General features: G+C 37.4%; 2 protein-coding genes across 2 annotated transcripts; both read left to right on the top strand.

Moving 5' to 3' along the window:
* The first annotated feature begins 15,824 nt into the window (after window positions 1-15,824).
* LOC107643156 (esterase/lipase/thioesterase family protein) lies at window positions 15,825-21,287 on the top strand. Its single transcript, XM_016346730.3, has 13 exons — window positions 15,825-16,109; window positions 16,258-16,342; window positions 16,448-16,518; window positions 16,917-17,031; window positions 17,140-17,219; window positions 17,674-17,758; window positions 17,841-17,921; window positions 18,676-18,770; window positions 18,924-18,974; window positions 19,473-19,553; window positions 19,997-20,069; window positions 20,180-20,257; window positions 20,741-21,287. The coding sequence occupies exons 1-13, from the start codon at window positions 15,991-15,993 to the stop codon at window positions 20,777-20,779; spliced, it is 1,053 nt and encodes a 350-aa protein (XP_016202216.1). The 5' UTR covers window positions 15,825-15,990; the 3' UTR covers window positions 20,780-21,287.
* A 1,027-nt stretch (window positions 21,288-22,314) lies between these two features.
* Window positions 22,315-23,668, top strand: LOC107643157 (cytochrome c). Its single transcript, XM_016346731.3, has 3 exons — window positions 22,315-22,506; window positions 23,083-23,216; window positions 23,336-23,668. Exons 1-3 carry the CDS (start codon window positions 22,395-22,397, stop codon window positions 23,429-23,431), a joined length of 342 nt encoding a protein of 113 aa, XP_016202217.1. The 5' UTR covers window positions 22,315-22,394; the 3' UTR covers window positions 23,432-23,668.
* Window positions 23,669-26,719: the final 3,051 nt, after the last annotated feature.

The raw sequence follows: 26,719 nt of genomic DNA, 5'->3' as shown, positions 1-26,719 counted from the left end.
ATTGCAAGAGCACGATTAAAAGTGAAACAGGTATTTAACTCTCTCGGGGGTTAAGTACAATTGAAGATGGAGCAGTTTTTTATTGAAAGTGAATCCGTTTTTTAAATTTTGTTGTGGGGTAAAGCCATTTTTTAAATAAAAAGAACCAAAAAAAATTGAGGACATAGTAGTAGTTTTTTTTATTGAAAGTAAATCAATTTTTAAACTTTGTCATGGGGTAAAGCTATTTTTTAATAAAAAAAACAAATAGGGATAAAATAGGAAGAAGGAATTGGATACCAAACTTCCGTATCCCTATTATATATTGGTATAGATGGGTCTACCATGATTTCGTTCATCCCACAATGCAAATTGAGAAGTCATTATTCTATAAAAAAAAAATCAGCTATTTCATTTTTTTCTTCAGTCCAAAAGTTCAACTACTACTATTGTTCCCTTTTTCTTAAAATATTTTGGGTTCGGGCGGTTACATTCTACATGTTTTATGGATATCAATTTAATTCGAAGAATAACAAAAGTCCAAAGATCTTATATTTTTTCTTCCAACTATGCATTTCAAAACAATAAATTCCAGGGAGCTCATAAATAAACGGCTCACTTCGCCAACCACCTTAAACACTTAATTACAAAACAAATTAACACAACAATTCTCATATGCGGAAGGGGACACGTTCCTTCCTCTGTTTTACAACCACACTCACCTCATCTGTCGTGCTCTCATGGTAACACGCACAGACAACACAGCATGATATGCTAAAAAATTGCATCAACACAGTAGAATTTCCCTTCATATTATAGGCATATGCTCTTTTATTATTAGAATTGATATATTCTATTAGCCATTGCTTTATTTATTAATGAAATTAAACAAAATAGAATTTTGAAGGCTTGAACTCATGTGTTCGATTCTTGTAGATGAAATGAATGATTGAGCAATAGAAATAAGTATTATTACTTTTAGATAAACTACATTAATGTGAATAGAGAATTAGTAAAATACATAATTTAGTATTATTACTTACTAAATGCACATATTCTAAGTGTCTATTGCAGTAACTTATCACATCATGAAGCAATTCTCATTTCAAAAGTACAGAGAAATTTTGATGTTCATTTGTTGAATAGATTAACTAAAACATGCATAAAACGATCGCAATACAAAAACTTTAACAAAGGACTTATTAGGGGTTTTTACCACATATAAAGTAGCCAACTACACAATAAAGTTCTGAAGTTTTTAAACAACAAAGTATCAAATAATTTTTCAAAAAAATTCTTTGCAATCAACAATTTCAAGCCCACTCCATTGTTGTAAATAAATCTCTAACAAATATTTTATTAAAAATCAAATTTTGAGACATAGATACCTTACTAAAGTTAATTTCCTTAATATTATTATGAAAGCACTGTCTGCAGCACAAAAAAATAGTCTAATTTAAATTTTGGTTGAAAACAAACATTTTCTATTAAATATATAGAACAAAAATTTTAAGCATTACTACGTGTATTCAGAATAAAAAATCCCATAGGAACACTATCTTCACAAATGGTCCTTGGGTTAAAACTATAATTGTGCGAGTATAAAACTGATGAGTAAAGAACACGATCAACTTATAATATTCAACTAATGAGTGATTTGTGCTTCAATACATAAAAAAAATCCTTCGTACAAAACATAGATTATATATTTAACAGAGTGCCAAAATCCTCCCATTTTTCTCCAATTTTAACTTGGTGTTTAACCCCAAAGGAAAAAGAAAGCTCATTGTTTTCCATATGAAAAAAATTATGGTGTAACGCAATGAAATGGACATGTGTTAAAAATTTTCACTGCTATGATATCAGTCCAAATCGAAACTTGCGTTTTACCTTTTCACTTTATTTTTTTATTTTTTTTTTGTTTATGAAAATAATCAAACATAGCTCGCGTTTTAATAATTTTAGATTTTTCAATTTTTTTTTTGCTTTTAGCCCAAACGCAGCCTGCATTTATGAAATGAGCAATATTTAACTTTTTTTTTTAAACTCAAAAATGCAGCTTGCGTTTTAAATTGTTAGAAACTTCTTTTTTCGAAAGCTTCAAAATGCAGGTTGCGTTTTGTATAGAAAATAATATTTTAATTGAAAGCCTAGCTTATAAATACGAAACGCAATTCATCCGAAGTGGAGTGTAATCGGTTCAGTTTGGTTCGGTTTTAGACTAAAAACCAACCGAACCGACCTGATCGGTTCTACAATGATATCAACCATTTGGTTTGCTGCTTTTTGAACAACCGAACCGAACCAACAGCGGTTTGGTTTGGTCAGTTTTTTCGGGTTTTTTACACCTTAATAATCAAAATTTAATTACCATAAAATGATGTTTAAAACTGTCAATAAACTAGAATAACAAGAGTATATCACATCCAAATTCAATACAAATTCAACTTAATTAAACATAAAACAAAGACAATTAAAAATGTCTAGCAAAACAACAAAAATAAACATACTTTAAAACATACTAAAAACCAAAATAGTCACTTTAAACCAAATAAAAACCAAACAGTCACCATGCTTAATCTGAATTCACACCAGACTCATCATCATCTTCCCCGATTGGTGCAATTTCTACAAAAATAAAACAAAAAAAATCAATATAGATTATAAACATAAACATAATATAGATTATAAATTATAAACATAAACCATGAAAGAAACTACAAAAGTATTGTTTTCAGCAACAAAATTAACATTTAAACTTGTGAAAAAATATTGTTTTCAACATTTAAACCACAACAACAAATTGTGAAACATATTAATTATTAAATAACAAATTATAAAACAAGATAACAAATTAAAGGCACACATATATATGCACAAAGAAATACAAAGAAAATGCACACATATATCAGTCACGTGAAAACAAAAAAAAGACAGACATATATATGCAGCCATATAAAATCATATAAAATAAAGGCACACATATAAAATCACATGGTCCATGTGAAAACAAAGAAAAGGCACTCATATTTACTGTATCTTCATAATGGATATTATTTCAAAGAAAAATACAATTACTTCTTGAGTTTGAGTTGGCTTTTATATATATATATATATATATATATATATCATAATCTGGGAAAAATCTATTTTTTGTGTTTTACTAGAAGCAAATAGATATTTTCTTTCGATTCAGATTTTACGGTTTGTATTGGATATACCTTTTCTTTTTCTTTTAAAGTTTCAAAAGCTTATCCTAATACTATAAATAAACCAGACACTCCAATCTTGCAACATAAATATAAAGCATGAGGTAAGATCAATTCTAAAACCATGTCTCATAATATAATTTTATATGAAGAATAGTAGCAACAAATATGAACTCCTATAACCACTTAGACACCATGTCAGCAAACAAATTAACCAAATAATTAAATCTGTTTAGTAGAAACTAAGAAAAATTGTTAACTTTTTATTGGATAAAACAGAGACCAAAGTTTGGTAAACAAGATAAACAGAACAGATAGTAACCCACTTTTTATCATCACTCACCGAGTACAGATTTCAGTAAAAGCAACAACAATAAAAATTCTGCAGAAAAATTTCTATCAAACTCATCTTTTTAATTAGGCACAAACTAGCAACAACAATCAGAGACAATAATTTTAATCAAATTTGTCTTCCTAATTAAGCACAAACTAGTAACAACCCTCAGAGACAAATTAGATATCAAACTCATCTTCTTAATTAAGAAGAGACCAGTAACAACAATCAAGACAAATTAAATTTGATATACTATGGCAATATAATGATTTCTGAATTTAACTAATCTAACTAATCAATTAAAAATATTTGAAAATCAAATTCTAACCTCCGAAGAAGACATTGTTCAGGTGCTTTTTGCAGGAGAGGGCTCGGTGACCAGAGTGCTGCTCGACGACTGGAGTGCTGCTCCGCTTAGGGTTTCTTGCCACGACTTAGGGTTTGTTGCGACGGTTTATGACTGGACGACGACGTGGACTCAGGACTACACGAAGACGCGAACTGGACGATGCTGCTGGCTACACGACGGTGCTGCTCTTTGCTACGCCTGCGAGCCTGCAACGGAGATGAATGGATGACTTGCGAGTTGCGATGACTTCGAGCGACGATGGAGGAGTTCCTTGATAGTGGACGATGCTCTCTGGCTCTTTGGCTCTCTCAGGCTCTCATTCTCTCAGGCATGGCCGCATTGAGGAGGAAGAATGATGATGGAAGTGGGCTGTGGCCTGTGGGTGTCTGGGTGAGTGGGTATCTGTGTGAGGAGTGAGGACTGAGGGTGAGTGGGTGACTGCACGAGCGAAAGGAAAAAAGAGTAAGGGTATTCAGATTTAGGGTTTTATACCTAGGTTAAATCAGTAAGGGTAAATCAGTAAAAAGAACTAATATACAGCATCTTTTTCGGTTCGATTCGGTTCGGTTTCTACCAAACCAACCGAAAACCGAACCGAACCGATCAATTTAATTCGAAAAAAACAAAAAAAATGATTTTTTCAGTTTTTCAATCGGTTGTTGTAATTTTCAGTTCGGTTTTGCGGTATTTTTCGGTCCAATTCGGTAACTTATACCCCTAATCCGAAGTTCCTCACTTCTACTCCTATTCCTCTTTCTTGCATATATTTCATAATTGTGAGTTTTTTGGCACTTAGTTGTGGCAAAAAAGTTGGGTTAGGTGAAGTTGAGGTTATGGAAGGTATTACAAATTTGCGAGTATATTATAACGGTGAGATTATACCAAACACACACGAAGGAGTGATTTTTGTTTGTGAATGTATTCCATACACCATACGTTTTGTAGAGTTGCAAAATGGTCTTTGTGATAACATACAAAGTCACATTTCGAAAATAGTGAGCAACATTTTATACAAGAATCATGTACAAGTATTTGGTGGGCTGATACAGTTTCAAATAATGTCCATCACTGATGATGCAAGTATGCAGTAGATGTTCTGTATTTATCAACAAACTCGATTTCACGTGCCGATGATAGAGTTGTACATTGAGTTTGAATAACATATGGGGCTGGACGCGGTTGGCGAGGAAGTCAATGTTGATGAGCTTGGGGATATAGATACGGAAGAAGATAACAACGACGGTGAAGAGGAGTTCGAAGCCAACTATGAAGTCGATGACGAAAACGATGACGAAGACCTAGCAGGCAATCCGGCGTTGCAAAATGAAGCGGATGCGATTGTAAGCCAGCACCCCTTTAGTGTTCCGTCTTTTATGCGGATTCTGGATCTTGAAGCCATGCATGCCTTGGAATTTCCTGAATATGCGAATATGGGTATATTATGGTTTTTAATTAAAGTTACCACTACCATTTATTTTATTTGCCTTGTCCGACTAATGGTGGTTCGCATGTCGTAGGTGAAGGCAATGTTGCGACAGAAGTTGGTGAGTTTAGTGTTGGAATGGAATTTGGTTCTATAGTTGATGATATCTGCAATCAAAAGCTACACTATCTCTAGAGGAGTTGATTACTCTGTGTATGAGTCTGAGCCGCAGGCATTCTATGCAAAATGAAGGGTTATGGTGCAGGGTGCGATTGGCTTATCCGATCTAGCTTGATTCGGAAGAAAGGTTGTCGGGAGATCAGGAGATACAATGGCAAACATATGTGCACCATGGGAACGATTTCACAAGATCATGCCAAGTTGGACTCGGACACAATTGCACATGCTATTAGACCGTTGGTTGAAGCAGACTCATCGATAAAGGTGAAGTCTATTATTGCAAAAGTTCAGTCTAGGTTCAACTACACTGTTAGTTACCACAAAGCTTGGTTGGAAAAGCAGAAATCTGTCGCAAAAATTTTCGGTGATTGGGAAGTTTCTTGACAGACTCTGCCAGTATGGTTGAAAGCAATGACTGCGAAGATGCCAATGTCTCGTGTTCAAATAAAAACGCTCCCCGTTTATCGTGAGAGTGAGGAGGTTCAAGGTGTAAGAGTTCTCCATCATGTTTTTTGGAACTTCTATCTGTGTATTGTAGTATTTAGACACTGTAAGCCATTGGTGCAGGTTGATGGCACACACCTGTACGAAAAATATAAAGGTGCACTTTTAGTTACGGTTGCACAAGATGGGAACCAAAACATTGTGCCTATTGCATTTGCGATAGTCGAGGGTGAGATGGCAAACATGTGGGAGTTTTTCCTAACCAATTTGTGGAGATATGTTGTTACTATTGATGGCGTGGGCATTATTTCTGACCGCCATAACTCCATTGACGCAGTAATAGCTCGCAGTAACGGTGCATGGTCACCACCAAGAGCGTGTCACATGTTCTGCATCAGGCACATCGGGTCCAACTTCTTAAGGAGGTTCAAGGCTCCGTGTTTGCATAAACTCGTGGTTAACACAGGTATTTGAATTCGCTGTTATGGTTCTATTCATAGTAATTTTGTGGCATCTACTTATGATTACATGGTTCGTTCTACAGGCTATTTTAGAATAGAACAGGAGTACAACAAAAACTACCAAAGGCTTAAAGAGCAGGGTGAGGCATATACTCAATGGTGCGATGAGATCGGTGTTTAGAGATGGGTGTTGGCATTCGACGCGGGTCATCGTTGGGGACATATGATGACAAACTTGGTAGATTCTCTCCTGAAGGGTGCACGCAACTTCCTGTGACTTCCATTGTTAGGTCTACTTTCTATCGGCTAAACGAATTGTTTACTCAGAAGAGCGTCGATGCTCATGAGCGTGTCCGCAACGGATTCACATATTCAGAATTTGCCACCAAAAGAGTTGATGAAAGTTTTCGACGTGCAGGAAACATTGTCGTCAATCGGTTCGACATGCGCAATGAGATGTTTGAGGTTCGCAAAATGCAAGATGGTTCCATTTACACTGTTAACCTTGCACAATGACACTGGGATTGTGATCATTTCCAGGTCGAGCGACTCTCATGTCGCCACGTTCTTGCATGTTGCACTAACCAGCATCTTGATTGGCAAGTATATGTGCATGACATGTACAAGATATCTGAAATTTGCAAGATCTACAGAGACGAGTTTGTTCCGATGGGTGACCCATCTATGTGGGCTAGATATGAAGGAGCGAAGATGATCGCAATTGGACATTGAAGCGTGCGACAAAAGGAAGACCGAAGTCAACCCGCTACTTGAATGAGATGGATTCGCGGGATATGCATGGTCCTCAACCGGTGTACTATATGTGGACGGGAGGGACATAGCTGTAGCCGATGTCCTCAGTGCGCAGGTCTAAGCTCTGCCTCAGATCAATAGTGGTTGAGCATTTTACGTGTTTATGCATTTTAAAGTAGTCAGTAACTTTTTATGATCTATTTAACTTTTTATATAACTTTTTGTGTAAATGCATTACCTATTTTAATCTAGTGTAAGCTTGTTATGTACTTGCGCAGTTTATTTATGTATGTGTAAACACTGAATAATAAATACGAATTTAGATAAAAAGTGCAACAGGTTAAACTCAAACAGAAAAATACGAGAACAAAGCTACATATACAACACTGAATACGAGATACAACACCGAATACAAAGCTAAACTCAAATAGTATAAGATAAACTGCAACATGCTACTTCCTCGGCGCCTTCTTCGAATACTGAGATGGGGTGTATTTATCTGGGGGTGCAGTCTGTGTCCATAAATTATATGGATGACCCTAAGACATATCGGCATCCAGACCACTGCCAACGTCAGAAGCATCGACATCTGGCATGTTGGCACCGCCAGGGTCGTACAAATCGGAACCACTCATGTCCGGAGCACTCGCTCCACCATAATCATACTCGTACTGAAGGTCATGTCCCACAAATCCCTCTTCCTGCTGCGGGTATTCATTCAAATCGAACAACTCGCTACGGGATGGTGCGGAAGGACAAGGAGAGTCTACATGACCTGGCGATCAATCCATCGAGAAGTCACTGGCATGACCTGATATGGCGTGATGACCAACAGACTGCTAAGAAGCAGCATGCCTTTTCTGCTCTGGTAACGGAAATAGATAATATGCGTCTCTCAAGACTTGAGACAAACTGATGCCATCAATTCCAGCCAACGGATTGAACTGACCATCAGCTGAAATTACCATCTGTGGTATGTAGGATTCTACTGGCTAATGTGGTTATAGTTCTGGTATGTATGGTTGTTGTTTTTCATATGCCGGCTACTGCTACTGCTTCTTATATATTGGAAATTGTTGCCGTTGGCTGTAAGCCGGTGCCTAAAATTAATGGGCATGTGCCGGCTCTTGAAATTGCTGCTTATATGCCGGCACCTGATACTGATGCTCATATCCTGGCATCTGAAATTGATGCTCATATGCCGAGGCCTAAAAGTGGTGCTTAGAACCTAAATCCTAAACAATAACTATCACGATAATAATAATAATTTCTTAATAATAATCGTTAATAATATATTCAAGAAATAATAATAATAATAATAATAATAATAATAATAATAATGTTCATAGCTCATAACAAACAGTATTATAAAAATTATTATTGTTATCAACTTATCATAAATATTATTATAAAAATTTAATAATATACTAATCATAACATTAACTACTCATATGATGATGATGATGATGATGATGATGATGATGATGATGATGATGATGATGATGATGATGAATAATTAACAATAAAATTATTAGTTAAAACACAAATAAATAAAATATAAATAAATATATTTATTCATCAAAAAAAAAATTTAATCATTAAAGATGATCCAAATATTCAATAATGCGTTCTTGAGATAACGTAAAATTACAAACCATTTTTTTTAAATAATTTTACTACTTACTCACTTAAATTACTCCCTCTTCTTCTTACTATTCTTCTTTCTCCTTTCCTTGCAATCAAAAACCTCAAACCTTCCCTCTCTTACAACACAAATTCTGACTCGCTTAAACTAAATCCTTACAACTAAAATCCTCAAAAAACCACGAACTCTCATGTTATACAAAATCTCACTTGCGTTCTGCTTTTTAAAGACCTTCTTCGGCCATCTCCCCGAATACATGTTGAACATGCAGCGTAACTCCTACTAATCGCAATCTCTGATTTGTTTTTTTTTTTTTGAAAGCAAATAGCTCAACACAATAGCAGTGGAGCACCAGAAGTTACCCAAGTCTAAAAAAAAAAACAAACCTAAAAAGTAAAAACAATAACCAAACTAAATCCGTTCCCATGTCATCTCCGGCATAGCCATCAACAACTAAAGGGATCACCACCGCTCCACTCGTTAGCACTATTTGAAGACATGTTAATAATTTCTTCAACTCCTTTGCTTTTTTGCTGAAAAATACGTCTATTCCTTTCCAACCATAAGTTCCAGACAATCGCGGAGAAGCACCTCAACCGGTGATTACGCTCTTCCAACCTCCTCGGTTCCTCTGTCCAACTAATAAAGTGTTCTTTCATTGATCCCGGATAAGTCCAACGTCGGCCAAAAGCTAAGATCCAAGCGTTCCACACCTGCCAAGCAAATACACATCCTAGAAACAAGTGATGAATATCTTCCAACTCGTTGTTACAAAGAACACAAGTAACATCGTCCTGACTGATGATTCCAAACCGGCTCAACCTGTCCTTTGTATTCACTCTTCCTATTAGAACAAACCAAACAAACAGCTCCACTCTAGGTGGAACCAACCCCTTCCAAATAGTCCTGGTGAAGCTGTAGCTAGTTATCTCCTCTGGGATCAGTTCCTCCTGCATCACCTGCACAAATGAATTAGTTGTAAAAATGCCTCACCTATCATATTTCCACACCACTCTGTCCTCTCTGTTGTTAAGTAATTTCACAGGTCTCAAAGACTCATGCAAAGCACTCAGAAGTTCCATCTCCCATTGGAAGAGCTCTCTCCTCCATTGGAAATTCCAAATCCACTCAAACCCATCCCAAAAACCACACTCCCCTATAACAGATCCAACTTGGTTTGAAACAGAGAAGAGCCTTGGAAAACGATCCTTTAGAGATCCACCAACCAACCATACATCCTCCCAAAAACGAGTTCGACGTCCGTCACCAACCTCTATAGACATGCCTGCGACCATCTTATCCCTTAAATGTTGGTTCCTAATTTGTAGCTGGCAAATATCCTTCCATGGTCCACCTCTAGCAGGCAGTTCTTGTGTCGATAGTGGCTCATTGGGATTCAGATTATGACAAGAACATACGACCTTTTTCCACAGTGGACACTCTTCCTTTGCAAATCGCCACCACCATTTGAACAACAGCGCTGTGTTCCGAACCATAGCATCCCCAACTCCCAAGCCACCTAATTTCTTCGGCGCCTGTACCACTTCCCACTTTACTAATGCCATACCCGTTCTACCTTCTTCAGAACTCCATAGAAACCTCCTCTGAAGCGAAATCAATTTCTCAGCAACAGCTTTTGGCATCTTGAATAAGCTCAAATAGTATACTGGCAGACTGTTCAACACTGATTTAATAAGCACCAACTTGCCAGCTTTGTTCAGCACCTTAGCTTTCCACAAGCTGAGTTTCTCCTCCACCTTGTCTATTATAGGCCTCCATGTCTTCACCCTCCTTGGATTAGCTCCTAGAGGGATTCCAAGGTATTTCACTGGAAGGGCATCTCCTTTGCAGCCCAGCAAATTGCACATTCGCTCGACCCATTGCTCCTCACAATTAATTAGAATCAGGCTGGATTTATCAAAATTGATACTCAGACCTGACATCAACTCGAAGAATCGCAATAGCCTCTTGTAGTTCTTGATAGTCTCCTCTTCTGGTGGGCAAAAGAGGATAGTGTCATCAGCAAACTGAAGGTGTGATAATGCTACACTATCTCTACCAACTAGCAACGGCGCTATACGACCATTCCTCACTGCCTCTCCAATCATTCTGTGCGGCACATCCACAACCAGTACAAACAAGAATGGAGATAGAGGGTCGCCTTGTCTCAAACCTCTTTCCATGTTGAAAGGCTTAGACGGCGAGCCGTTTATCAACACCGACATAGATGCAGTAGCTACACACTCCATTACCCATGCTCTCCATTTATGCCCAAATCCCATCTTCTGTAGCACAATGTTCACAAAACTCCACTTGACCCTGTCATATGCTTTTTGGAAATCAAGTTTAATTAGGGCAGCCTCTTGTTTCCTCAGTTTCAGCCAGTTAACTGTTTCACACGCAATAAGTGCCCCGTCATGAATTTTCCTTCCCTGTACAAACGCACTCTGGGTCTCTCCTACCAATGCTGGCATCACTGATCTCATCCTCCTAACTAGCACCTTCGAAATAACCTTATACACGCACCCCACCATACTGATTGGTCGCAAGTCTTTGATCTCCTTTGCACCTATGAACTTAGGTGCCAACGCCACCCAAGTGATATTAGCAACCGCCGGTAACCTGGCTGTCTGGAAAAACCCCATCACTGCATCTGTAAATTCAGCACCAATCTCATCCCAGCATCTCTTGATGAAGTTCATGTTGTATCCGTCACACCCTGGCGCCTTGGAGGATTCACAGTCCCACACAGCTTCCCTGATCTCCTCTGCCGATGGCATCACTTCTAAAGCCGATGCATCTTCCTCACCTATTTGAACCACCAATCCATCTCTGAATCCCAGAATATGAGAGTCTTCCTGATAGTACAAATCCTTGTAAAAGTCTCTGATAGCCACCTTAATTCTTGCCTGATTTCGAACCAGCCTGCCATTGATAACCAAAGTATCGATTCTATTGTTCCTTCTTCTTGCTGAAGCTATATTGTGAAAGTACCTTGTATTTCTGTCCATATCCTTCACGTGGCGAGACCGCGACATCTGCTTCCAATGCACTTCTTTCCTCGCATACCATCTCTCACAGCACTTAACCAACGCCTTTCTTCTAGCCTCTAGAGTTCCATCATGAACTCCATTGCTGACCATATCATCAATCTTATTGATCTCCTCCTCAAACTTTGTAATCTTCTTGTCCATCTCACCGAAATTTGCCTTATGCCATCTTCCCAGAGGTTCAGTTAGCGCCTTCAATTTATCTGTGAACTGTAGCTCTCCCAAGCCTCTCCATTCCTCCCTCACCATCCTGAGAAAACCCTCATGTGTAAACCATGAATCAAGGCTTCGAAACGGCCTCGGACCTCCTCCTAGCTTCCTACCCTCCACTATTAACGGGCAGTGATCTGACAAACCCCTTGGTCCACCTCGCAAATGTGCCTCTGGGAACTCTTCCAACCACTCCACACTAACCAGAACTCTATCTATGCGACTGCAGGATTGCCCTCTAAACCATGTAAACTTCCGGTCAGTGAGCGGTAGATCCACTAAGTTCATATCCTGTATCCAAAACTTGAAATCTTCCGCAGACCGTGTCAACCCAGTCCCATCTTTCCGTTCCTCTACATGTACTATTTCATTAAAGTCTCCCATAAAACAGCACGGAACCTGACAAAGCCCCGCTATAAAGCTCAGCTCCTCCCAAACATGAATCTTCTCATCTCTATCATGTGCACCATAAACCAAGACAAACGCACAGTTGAAACTATTTTTTAAAATCACTCCTTCAGCACACAACCACCTCTCTCTCTGGTAGCAGTTATTTACTTTAAACACCTCCTCATCCCACATTAACAAAAGTCCACCAGACGCTCCATCAGAGCCTACATATTCCCAGCCTGGACTACCTTGTCCCCATATACATGTAACATCAAACCTCGTCAAAATCTGCCTTTTAGTTTCAATCAAACCTAACATTTGTATCCTATGTTTATTTCTTAGGTCCTTTACCATTCTCTTCTTCCCATCTCCCCTCAACCCCCTAACATTCCATGAACTGAAAATCATTATAAAGATTTTTTTTACACACCTGTTTTGCATGTTTGGGTCTGCACCGTCTCATTTTCGCTTTCTGCTTTGCTATTTTCCGTTTGCGAGCTATTTCTTCATTCTGTGCTTGTAAGATTTCCATAATGTCATCTTCTTCATTGTATAATATTGCCCCTGATTCGTGTGCCAGCTCCCAAGTCTTTCTATTTTCTGCCAGTTGCTCCTCCACCTCTGTTTGTTGGTTGTCGTTTGCTTCAGCTGCATCCGCATCAATCCCCCTTTCCTCTTGGCCTGGTTCATTCTGTTCTATGCCGTCCTCCGTATGGTTGCATAGCACCCTTCTGGTTTGTACACGACACTGATGTCTTCCTGAGCTTCGTTCACCCCAAGTATCATTTCTTGGTCTGACATTCTGGTTCCCGTGCCTCCCCTTTATACCGCAAGCCAGACTCGCGCCTCCTTCCTTGCAGTTCTCAGGTAGTTTGTGACACGGTTCTCCCCCTGCTTCCTCATGAACCGCGCCACCACACAAGCCACGGTCGATCGCCGCTGAGTGTGTCTCTTCCCTTTCGCCGTCCTCAAACCCCACGTCTTCATCATTACCAGCCCTGACCGCCGCTGAACAGAGCTCTTCCCCGTCGCCAACGTCACTCCCCTCATCTGCAATAGCACCCGCCTCGCTGTTTTGAAACCGGCCATCTCAATCGCACACCCTCCGCCCTCCCAGCCTTGCATCGAGTCCAGCTCCTCCGCCGCCCTCCTCGTCGATCTCTCCCTGCCTTCTAGCGACAAGGAATTTTCCATGGGCGCCGCGGCTTTCTCTCGTGGATTCCAGGGCTTCAGAAACGTGACCCGTTACCCCCACGGATGGCCGACCCGCATGCCCTCCCACTTGCCGCTGACTCGAACCCGTCCACACATGGAGTGATGGGCCCAACCCATCTTGCCTGGCCCCATCCTGTTCTGAATTGTTTAAAGCCCAATTATTTCCTGAACGTGCCTTTATTTGTTTTGCATAGGAATAGTTCTTTCTCAGCCCAATTAGATCACAAGTTACCGTTTTTTCCGAACCTTCCTCATAGAGCAAAACGGCTCTTCCCCCCAAATCAAGCATATCATAATTGTCCTTAGTTAATGCCAGATACGTTCCAATTTCCCTCCGATCACGATACGCCCAGTCATTACTCCATTCATTCAAAATTGTGTCTGTAATTACCTTCCTGCCCTTGTCTTCTTCCTCACTCCGTGAAACCCACAACAATCGCTCTTCATCCTGTAGCCCTACTTGCAATGGCCCTGCTTCAAGGTTCTGCATTAATTCCACACCGACACTGTTACTCTTGCTATCAGAGCTCTTTTGTGCAGTTGTTTTTTCATCCTCTAGTTTTCCGGTGCAAAGCAGATTACATGCCTCATGCCCAACCTCTCTCACCAGAACATTAAAGCCTTCTGTACCAACTGTTACATGAACCCGTTCTTGAATCACATCCATTATGCAAGTGTCAATCTGTACTCGACCTACAGTGAAAGAGCTACATATTTCTGTTTCTCTGGCACATCCAACGACTTCACCCCATTGGCCTCCTATTGTTTTAGAAGTGTTAACTGACCAAGCGTGCAACGGGACCCCAAAGCATTCCAGTCATACCCGTCGAGTTTCACTATGTTCCGACTCCTCCCATCGCCACACTCTATGAAACAACTGTAAGAGGCTATTCATGTTAAAGGTGTAAGCGTCATCGGCATGGCTGACACTGTCAAAAGTCAGCAGTGCTTTGTACGCGCCCATCTCCCGCACCTGAACTACATTAGGCACATTCTTGGCGATCATTTCCTTTAAAGAAGCAAGGTTAATGGCTTTGGTCGTACCCCCGACGAGGCTTCTCTGTAGCCATTCCAGATTCTCTGTTGCCACTGCTACTTTCACTTTTTTTGTACATCCATTTCCATGGGGGTCCTTGTCAATTTCCTGCTGCCGTACCTCGTTCCCAGGAGCCTCAGGGCCATGCTGATCAACTTTCCTACGTGGCTGCCATGTAGCTATTTGTGACTTGTCCCCCTCCGCCCGTCTATTACTTAAAGTTGCTGATCCCGACGTTCTTCTGTATTTAGCTTCTTCCACAAATACTATCTTCCCTCTCAGTCTCTGGTGATTCATTTCTGCTACAGCCTTCAAAGCTCCTCCTCTCGTTGTGTACCGCACGAAAGCAATCATGTATACAATTCCATTTTTTTGTTTCCGTGATAAATATATATCATTGATGCGTCCCGTCCAGTTGAACAAATGGAATAATTCTCTCTTGGATATGTCATTTGGCAGATTACTCACAAAAACAGAGAAAGATTCATTTTTCAGTCGCCGATACTCTTCTCGATTCCAAACCCTTGGATCCTTGTCAAGTTCTCTACGCTTACCCCTCCCTCTGTTTCCCACTCCCACTTTCTCCCTGAGTTTCACTATGTTCCGACTCTCTCTCTCTCTGATTTGTATTTATCACTTGTTAAACACAATCTGTTTTAAGCCGTTTAAAATAGTCAAATAATCAGTTATTGTCTACATGCAAGAGACATATAAGACACCTTTAAGTTGCTACTCTCGTCGTGTCAAACACAGCTTGCGTTTTGTATTACGTTTTGTAATTGCTTTTTTTTTCTTATGCAAAACGTGATCTGCATTTTGCAAGTCTCTACATATTTTGAGTTTACATATATGAATAAGACAGTATGTATTAATATTGTTGAATAACGCTCTCCTTTACTCCGTATCTAAATTAATTTCTGGAAAAAGAAGGGAAGGTTCTCAACTTTGTTTGTTTTCACGCGTCAGACTTAGAGAAAACATGAACATTATATTTTTAGCCAAGTGTCAATGTCCTACAGCATGGGGTTTACTATTTGGTTGCCCATCTTTATAATAATAAAAAAAATCGGTAAAATTTAAAAAAAAAATAAATTAATAATAAAAAATATTAAAAAAAATTCTAGTGCTCTTTTAAATTTTTGTCTAGTAACAAATAGAAGATATGATCGGATTCGTACATGTGTGATGTCAGAAGAGGGAAGACATGGCGAAGTGAAAGCACATTTGATATCAGACTCATACTCTCTGCTAAAAAGAAAAGCTTGCAGATCGACACAACAAAGAGAAAGAGAAAAAGAAAAGAGAGAGAGCGATGGATTCCTCTGAATCTCACATGGCTACCCTCCCTGAAGATGACGCTGACTCCGATCATCCCCAACAAACTTCCCCCTCAGCTTTCGATTCCGTTCCTCAACGCCCTCCCTCAAATAAGTAACCTTCTCTCTCTCTCTCTCTCTCTCTCTCTCTCTCTCTCTCTGCGATCTTTTCAGCTCCCACCGCCCATTACTCTCTTCTATATGCATGATTGCATTTATGATCGTTTCTTCGGTTCATTTTAGCTGTTAATTTCTTGTTGCAGGAGTTCCTTGGAGAAATATTTACCTGTAGATTGGTCCATCTACTTTGATAAAGAACAAGATGTTGCTATTCCCAATTCCAATGACGTTAGTCCCCTAAACCTAAACCCTTGCCACTGCTTTTTTTTCCACACAATTAAATGATTATTCTTTGTAACAACAATAAAGCATTTCATTTTCCCATCTATTTAGGTATTTCATGTGTACATGTCAGGAACTGAGGGACCCGTTGTGTTTTGTTTACATGGTGGTGGTTATTCTGGGTATGCTTACCTAGTTTCATTGCTAAATCTCTCTTATTATCTTAGTTATCTCTTCAAATTTTGATTAATGGAGTATTATGATTCATGGGAACTAGAATTGTTATGCCTGACAGCCTGAGTGTAAGACCCACTAAAATTAAATCAAGTGGTAAATGGATATGTTGAATTAGGAGCAATTCGCAGTATATGCTTGATTTGAAAAAGGAGAGTAGCTGGTATAGCAATTTGATTACCAAAATTGAAGTCTTTGCAATCTTATTTTTCTTTGCTTACAATTAGTATAACCATTCTCTTAAACGTGTCAAGTCTAATTTTATGTGGTATTACTCGTAGTTGCTATAATTATTTAGTAGGTTGTAGTCTGATGAATATTTCATTCACGCATTTATTTTCTACAGGCTTTCATTTGCTTTATCTGCAAGTAAAATTAAGGAGAAAGCTAGGGTAGTTGCAATGGACTTCCGAGGTCATGGGAAGTCAGTGTCAGATAATGATCTTGACTTATCTGTTGAGGTACAATGTAATAAATAGATTCAATAAGATTGTTTTGTGTGAGGATGTGTACTATATTCAGCATGCTGGCTGTTATACTGTTCATTATATAACCATCTTTTCATGCAGACCATGTGCAATGATGTAATAGCTGTTATAAAGCAATTATATGGAGAATCCCCACCAGCAATTATCCTTGTTGGTCACAGGTATTCCTTTTTTGTCATCTTAGTAGGAAGGTGGTTCTGTAATAGAAGTATTGATTTGATTCCTGTTATTTAAAAGCTTTACTATCTTCCTAACCCTCATACATGGATTGTAAGCATTTTGCATAATGTGATTGGTGAATTTGGTTTTAACGAGAGAAATTTTTCGGGGTTATCGGTTCAGTTCTTGATATTCTATATGGCTATAAGGCATGATTGTTTGATTTCGCTTTTGCTCTTGCCGACTTAGGTTGTCTATTTTAAGCTGAATGTGTTTGTAGAGCCTCCACTTTTCTCTTTGATATTATATCCTTAAATTAATAATATATTATTCTATCAAATATTTGGTGAACTAACCTCTGTACCATTTTTTTTCTTTCCTTCTAATATAGTAATGATTTTTAAATATGATAATGATGTTAACAATCATTGATAAAAATTTATTTCATCATCAAAGCATGGGAGGGTCAATTGCTGTGCATGTTGCTGCAAGGAGATCATTGTCTACCTTGGCTGGGTTGGTAGTTGTGGATGTTGTAGAGGTTGGTTCCTAGTTAATTTCAACTTATTGTTTCTAATGACCAATTACTCAGTGGCACTGATATCGAGTAACAAAAATTTCAGGGAACAGCAATGGCTTCGCTAATTCATATGCAGAAAATCCTATCAAGTAGGGTGCAACATTTTTCTAGTCTTGAAAAAGCTGTAAGCTATGAGTCTATAGTTTTCTATTTGATTTACAAGTTTTATCTGATCTGGTTGGGACAATTGTGTGTCACTTGAAATCTTACTTATTTTCTTACATTTGTTGTTGTTTGTTTTGCAATTGTTAAATAATTATTTTAATATTTCCCTTTGCATGTCAACCTAATTTATTGTTTACTTCCTGAATATTGGGCTCTGCTTTAGAATTGTTCCTAGTCCTAGTCCTAGAAATTGATTTTGCAACTTCTAAAAATTTTTGTTGGAAGTCCATGAATTAAAATATATAGAAGGCCACGATTTTTGTATTTTTAACTTTTGAATTGAGAATTAATTTACTAGTTTCATTTCATGGCAAATTAGTTAATTCATATGGTCCCTTTAAGCTGCTGGAAGCACCCCACAACTGGTGGCAAGAAGCATGAGCACCTAAAAAATTTCTTGTTTGAGGGAATTCGCTTAACTAATGTTAAGCAAAGACAATAGTGGACAAAGAATATGTACCTTTTAGCCTTAATAAGCTGGAGCATATGATTTTTATAGCTTATTGCATGTGAATTGGTTGTGTAGTAATGTTTTTGTTCTTCCATTTGTTAGCAAATTGTATAATTGTTCGAGGCAATTATTGCATGTCATATGCTTGTGTTAATGGACCTATCTAATGTAGAGTCTGATAGTAGCTATAGGTTATACTGGTACTTGTGATGTTTTTGCAGAAAGTTAACATTTGGGTTGAGCTGAAATTGCTTCTGTGCAGATTGAATGGAGTGTCAGGGGTGGCTCGTTAAGGAATGTTGATTCTGCTCGTGTTTCAATCCCCAGCACCTTAAAGTATGATGATTCAAAGAAATGGTTGGTACTCTTAGCCTTTCGTAATATTGGGTACTTGGGTAGAACAATCCAAGAGATAGCTTTCTTCAATTATCAATCTAAACAACCTGGTTTTGAAGACTTTGGTTCCTGGTTTTTTACTTGATTGGCTTGTTCTTTATATTGATGCTGCAGTTATGTTTACCGCACAGAGCTGGAGAAGACTGAACAATATTGGAAAGAATGGTACATTAATCGATATTATTTTATTATTTTTCTGTTTACTACTTTGTAGCTAGAAAGTTATAGATAAAACCATTGGCATTCTAAATGTGCTCTCTATTTAAGGGATAGCAAACTTCAGTACGATTGTAATTCCTGGATGATTTATTTAGCCCGCATCTGAATTGCTTGCTCTCTAGGACTGTTGTTTGGATATTTGCATGCATATGGATTTTGACAATGTCTCTTTCTATATAGACTCTCAACCTTGGAAACTTAATTTGAAGTTGTGCTCATTGGCCTTTTCTTTCCATAAAACTTGTCTGTTTGGTCTTTTATTTCTGAGAGTTAATAAATTATATATTGAAATATTTTCTTATTGCACGGATATGTTACTTGATTCTGCAAAAATACAACTACGCTAAATTGTGTCAAATATAATGTGACTTTCATGGTGCCTTGATCAACCCATCCAACAGTTATTATTATTATTATTATTAACATTATTATTCTTATTTTCAGGTATGAAGGTCTCTCGGATAAATTTTTGTCGTGTCCGGTTCCAAAGCTGCTGTTATTAGCAGGAACAGATAGATTGGACAAGTAAGCACCTTTAAACTACTTTGTATTTTTGTAGTATTCTTCGAATTGTATTTGAGGATTTCATTGAAACGTTTCATTGCGTTAGTTTGTCAATTTCAATAGTTAGAATGGAATTAAACAATCGGATGCAAATTTTATTCTAGAACTAGACTTATCTCTATAAAAAATCATTGGTGACAACTGTATGGTCTAAGTAGTTAAGTACAAGGTCACTTTCAGCATCATCTTGGGAAGCACCATATATTAGTATGAAGATGGATATAAGATTGAGATACTAATATGACTTTGATGTTCTATAAATAATAAATAATTGAAGTGTAAAGGAACATTCTATATTTTGTTATTTTGTTTGTCCTATTCTTTTATCCTTATGATGTTGTGAGAAGATAGATGAATTGTTCAACGAAATTCTGATATTTTTCTTGGCTATGTTTATCTAACAGGTCTCTCACAATCGGTCAAATGCAAGGGAAGTTTCAAATGATAGTTGTCAGACATACGGGGCATGCTATTCAGGTTCAAAATAACTATGAATTTTGCTTCAATTTTTAACCCCCCCCCCCCCTCTCTCTCTCTCTTTCCTTCCCTCTAATTTATCATCTAACATATTCTAGCACTATATTCAGGAAGATTCACCTGAAGAATTTGCAAATCTGGTTATAAACTTTATTTCTCGCAACCGAATAGGCCCTCATGGAGTTGAGGTACGAATGCCTCATCTTTTATATTCTCCATTCTAGACAGATTTCATTAAGTTGGTACCATCCATTGCAAGCTGTCACTTCAAATACTGGAAAATGGTGTTTTTCATCCCATTTGAGTATGATAAGAAGTCAAGAAGCAATACCAACCTGCTTTATTAAGCTCTCAGTATTATGATTACAACCATTCTTGCATACATGCATATATGTAACATCCACCCTTTAGGCCTTCATCCACTGTTTGAATGGTGATTTGCTGTCACATTACTTGCATCATGCAATATAAGAACTATTGCATAAAAAAGTAATGGAAGTTTGAATTTATTTAAGAACAAAAAGGGTATAGTTGATTCCGTTGTTGTACAACGATTGCTTTCTCCTAAATTTAGTAATTTTCTTTTTATTTTTTAAATATTTTAGATGTGATTTGACTATTCTGCTACTAATTACTAAATATTTGGTTCACAAAATTCTTGGTTTATGCAGATACCTGGCCTCCGCAAGCCAGCCTTTTCAAAACCCTGAAACAGGCATTAGATAAACCAAGAATCATACTACTTGGAGTGACAATGGGTGCCTTACTTTGTTGTTTCTAGTTCTTGTGGTTTACATTTTAGTATTAGTATTAAACCTCGAATTTCAGCCCTAACAAAAATGATAGAGGACAAAGTTGCCTCAGAATTTGAAATTGACAAAATTTTTCTCATCATTTAAAAGAAAGTGATAGATTAGTCATTTTGTAAAAATCTACTCAGTTATGGAAGCGCCAATATGTCTATGTTTTAAAAATTATGATGAGACGAAGTTGTCAATTTCTTGAGGAACTACTTTGTCTTCCTATGTTTCGGTTAGGGGAAAGATTGAGAGTTTACTTTAAGAATTAATCAATGCTTGTATCTTTTTAGTAGGAGAGGTGGGTAGATGAAACTATAGTTTAGATTATATTAGATATGACGACCATGAGAATCTGATGAGGTTGGGTGTGGATTTGAACACATTACTAGTGAAATGACTAACGAGTCTCTTCCATCAATATTATCATTCATAAAGTTTTGGTCATCTCTTAAAATTAAAGGAAACTCTCCTGAACAGAGTATTTCAAAATCTTCGACCTCTTGGTAAATGGTAGCTAGCAGGACCTTTTTAATTGTTTCACACGTAAAAAAATATTGAAACAATTATGACATTTCTAAAGGGAGAATTAAAATGATAACCTTAGCACCAAGTTCTTGACTGAAAATATTCGTTATATTTAGGCATCTATATCTATTAATTCTAATTTATAAACATCTAGATCAAGTGTTTTACTTGGTAGCATTCATATAGAACCCAAGAAAATCCACAAAATTAGGATCCATGGAACACTTGTCTAAATTAATATTTGTATTAGTAGATTATTTTATATAATAAATATTCTAAAATTTAAACACGTTATTAGAATAAGAATTTATTCGTTTTACCAAACCTAAGTGGATTGTGCTTCAATGGCTTCACCAAAAAAGATTCTTATATAAGCACAAGGTCAATAATTGGCAATACTAGTTTTATTCAAACTAAATAAGGGTTACAAGTTTGATAATCGCTTACCTAACTTATGCAGAGTCCCTTTACATAGCACAAGGAAAACACGAGAAATTTTAAAAACTCTAAAAATAAATCAAGTCATTTATTTTATTATTTAACATAACAGCAATAAGAAATCATGATTTTTATTATAATTTAAATTTTAAAAATTGTTCTAAAAAATTTAATTTGAAACAAGGATGACAAATTTACATTACCTATCAAACAATAAATAAAATAAATAAACAGCTTGATTTATTTATTCTTGTAGCACTTTTTCATTAGAAAACAAATCTCATGAAAAAGTGAAAAACCGAACTTGACCTAAGCCTCACGCTAACGCCACTGACCAAAGGGAATAATTAGAGGGCCAAAAAGGGTCCACGTCAGCGGAAAAAGTTAGGGCTGCGTTTGAAGCACCGTGGCGACCGCGTTCCATTTTCAATTTCCCACCTTCTCCCTCGAATCCCTATATATATAAATCTTTCTTTACAACCCTCGCGTTCTTCTCTTCTGTGCCATTAGTTTAGTTTTCACATTCTCATTCCCTTTTCCCGAGAAAACAAACGCAGCATTAATGGCGTCTTTTGACCAGGCACCTCCCGGCGACTCCAAGTCCGGCGAGAAAATCTTCAAGACCAAGTGCGCTCAGTGCCATACCGTCGAGAAAGGTGCCGGCCACAAACAAGGTTAGCTCCCTCCTTCATTCCTCGCTATTCATACGATTTGTTTTTATATGTGATCGATATTTTCGATTTCGGATTGAATCGTGTTTGCATGTTTCTTCATTAATGCTTTTCTTATTGTATTTAAGCGAGTTAAGGCCTAGATCTGCAGATCGGACGCTAGTTTTGCATTTCACGTTTTTATCGTAATTGTTATCGTGCATTAAGTGTGCTTTAATCCTAGTTATTCAGATCTGCTTAAAATTTTAGAACAGATGGTAATAGTTGTAAGATGTTATTGTAAATGCGGTTTGTTGATGTGATTATATGAATGGAAACATTGGATTGTTCTTTTAACATGATTCCGGATGGTTTAAATTTGAATTAGAGAATCTTAACACAATTCGGTTCGATTTTTACAAATAGTTTTAAGCTGAAGAGCATTTAGCAGTGTGTATAATAAACATGATACTTGATTACTGACCATAACCACTTGAGGCAGTTATAGAATTGATTTTATGCGTTACCTGTGTGTTCTTTTTGAATAATGTCATTGTCAATTCTGAAGGCTGAAACCGTCACCTTTATTTATAATTTCAGGACCTAATCTGAATGGTTTGTTTGGAAGGCAGTCAGGCACTACTCCTGGATACTCCTATTCTGCTGCTAACAAGAGCATGGCTGTGACTTGGGAGGAAAAGACCCTATATGATTACTTGCTTAACCCCAAAAAGGTAATCATCACTGACATATTTCGTTCAATTGTGGCATTAAGAAAATCTGTATGCCATGCAAGACGTCGTTGACTTGTGTTTTTTTTTTTTTTGTGACCTTTTTTTACCCTCTTTTGCAGTATATTCCAGGGACAAAGATGGTGTTTCCAGGTCTTAAGAAACCCCAGGAACGCGCTGATCTTATTGCATATCTGAAAGAATCAACTGCACAGTAAATTTTTGTTAAAGTTTTATGAGATTTAATTGTTAGACATTTAGTTCAGCCGGTGCAGTGATTACTGTATAATTGGCGAATAAAGTAGATCACATTGTTTGCAATGCTATTTTGTTCATTTTGCATTGCTTTTATAAGAGGCTGCCGTAATATGGCGGGTGTAATATTCAATCCAATTATCAGTTCATTATTGAAACATTCACATCGATATTCGGTTACCAGAAGCACAATTAGTCAATTACCACTCTTAAGTCTGAGCTGAATTATTTGACGTTATTTTTTCTTTTCATGGTTTGCTTGCAATTAATTTTCAAATGTTCCATTCACTTAATTGGAACACTAGTATACCATGTACGATAAGGTTCCCTATTTTCCTTTTGTTATTTAGCAAGTAGGTAAATGACCAAAATGTCCTCCATATTAGAGTCGTGCCTCACTCCTAGCTCTGTTCCATCTTCTTCCTCCTATCGGGCCGTCGCATGCCCTTTGTTGCCGACATCACCATCCCTCGCCAGCTTCCTTCTTTTTGCCTTTGTCACCTTCTCCGAGTGTTATTGCCTTCGCTGCCTGTAGTCGTCATCGCCGTCAAAGTCCTCACTTCCCAAAGGCCTAGCAATCACTGTCGTCTCCTATGCAGTCCGATGCTCTGGCTCTCCTCTACGCGGTCATCATTTGGTCACCTCGCTTGTTCCTTTCTCTGCTTCTCGGTTCAGGTCTTCACTCTTCAATACTTTAGGTATGTTTTAGTTTTACTTTTCAAAAATTTTCAAAATTATTATTATTATTATTAGAGTATTTATTCGTTTTGGTCTCCAAAAAGTTTTGGACTAGACATTTTAGTTTCTAATTAAAATTAATTATTCGATTAGTCTCTAACAATTAACTCCGTTAGTTACTTAGGTCCTTTGTTCCATCAACTCTAACGGAGGATAAAATAGTCCTTGATAATTTTGACGGAGGGACAAAATGGTCCCTGAGCTTTCTATTCGGAAACAACACTGTTTTTCTCCAATTTTCATTATATCTCGTATAATTCTAATAGTCTAACACTGCAATTTCAAGCTACACAAGCTACACAATGCACACTCTGCAACTTTAATGTTCACAACAAGAAAAATCTTCAACTTGTTCTCAACCAATTCATCATACTCATAAAACTAATAAAACTAATGACTATGTCTCTCAAGTACTTGTTGTTTTCGATGGATCCAATGAATCTAGATAGCAAGTTCGATTTGTTAAGACCCGTCGTCGTCGTCGTCGTCGCCATCTCCCTCCTCTTCTGCCCTATCATCTTCATGGCCACATTATCCACTACTCTGATCGCTTCCTTCAGCTTCTTCTCCGAACCAATGTTCAGTAATCGCTTTAGTTTTCATATGAGCGGTGATGGCGACATTGTTCGCTGTACCGATAGCTTGGATGTGAGGTCGAAGCTGTCAGCCAGTTTGGACTCCGGAAGAGATGGAATGAAGCACTTGGGATCTATTCCAAATGAGAATTTGCATATGATGTCGAAGAAGAATCTTCTCATCATGTTCTAATATCCAACAATTTATATTGCTTGTTGGAGAATGGAAAAAATGTATGCTCTTAGGGTAGTTGTGGAACTTGATCTTGAGGATGTTGTGGATGTTGTCGGAGTTGAAAGTGTTGTTGTTATCGAGGACGTAGAGGTGGATGCTTGTGGTGGGTGTACCAGTCATAGAAATTTGGAAAGTGTGTGGTCTATGACATGTTGAGATAGGTGCGACATGCGTGGCAGTTACACCATGGTTTGATCTTGGAGTTGAAGAGGAGGAAGGAGAAGATGGAAAAAAAGACTATGAAAATAAAGAAGGAGAGTATGAATGTTAGGGTTATGCAAGATACGATAAAAATTGAGAAAGAATGGCATCGTTTTCGAACAGGGGGGACATGGACTATTTTATCCCCCATTAGAGTTGACGGAACAAAGAACCCAAATAACTAATAGAATTAATTACTAGGAATAAATTGAGTAATTAATTTTAGCTGAAAATTAAAGTATTTAGTCCAAAATTTGTTGAGAACCAAAGAAGTAAATATCCGTCTTATTATTATTATGCTAATCTTGTTTGGGAAGTAGCAACTAGCAAGCATCTTACGAAAAATAGGTACAAAGAGATCTGAGTTTTTTTTTTTTCTAAATGAATAAGTTAAAAATTATAAAAATTAAATTAGGTTGGTCTAGTGATTAATTTATTAATTTGTTTAAGCAAGTGTTGGTTCGAATCTTGTCTTACACATACAGTAATCTATTGACAATGAAATAATTCTTAGGCTATTAGGTTAAAAGATGCGGTAAACTGGAAAAAAAATTAGAAACTACAAAAGAAAAAAGCAAAAAAAAAAAATTATCAAAACGAGGTATACTGTAATTTGATTTGATATGAACATGCAATCTAACATGTTACAAGTCCTGCGTCTTGTCGTATTTGTTCCTTACTTGCTGGAAGCTCTCCTTCAAATGCATATAAAACGATCCTATGATCTCCATGTCAATATATAACCGATTCTTTTTCTCCCGAACCAATTTAGAATTACATTTGATGAGCAAAAAGTTTTACCAGATTCTTTCCAAACTAATCCCTGTTTCAATAGTTCTTTCCCAATTCTCTCCATAATATATCATATTAATTTATTCCATCATCGTTTGTGGTGCCTATGGCAAATGCTCTTAACCCTGGAGGATATCATATGGTTCAAATTGATTCAGACAATAGTATATGAGAAACTTTCACACAATAAATATAGCTCTGGTGACAGTTGTATGTATCTAGTTTCTAGTATCGACTTTGCGCAATAACTGTTACTCCATACGGAGTACTATCTAAGCAAATAAGCATCTGACACAAATTACTTTAATAACATATATATGTGTGGGTCCCCAAACTGCCCCTCCATTGCAAGTAGTAGTTATTTCGTTAATTCTGAAGTAAATAACACCGGTTAGCCTTAATTTTGAAAAGTAGGGAGCGTCAAATGTCAAATGTCAACGGTGAATTCTGAATGAAAATGTCAACAGTAAAACTCGCTGCACAAAAGTCATACCCGTTAGGGCCAAATAGATTTGGGCGGCTACGATTTCTGCATCATTCTCCTTTTAAGTTCTAACTCATTCAATTAAGCATTCTCTTTTAGAATTTGGTTACGCGAAATCAAAGATTCAAGGTTAAATTAAAACGACGACGTGAAATACAAGACATTGCTAACATGCTTAACAGCTTAAGTTCAAACTACTTGGTCCATTAAATCTACGACTGCGTTG

Source organism: Arachis ipaensis, chromosome B5 (genome assembly GCF_059453495.1).
Source record: "Arachis ipaensis isolate K30076 ecotype BB chromosome B5, ASM5945349v1, whole genome shotgun sequence".
Taxonomy (NCBI): Eukaryota; Viridiplantae; Streptophyta; class Magnoliopsida; order Fabales; family Fabaceae; genus Arachis; species Arachis ipaensis.
The sequence above is the reverse complement of the archived record's forward strand: the minus strand, read 5'-3'. Positions and strand labels throughout refer to the sequence as shown.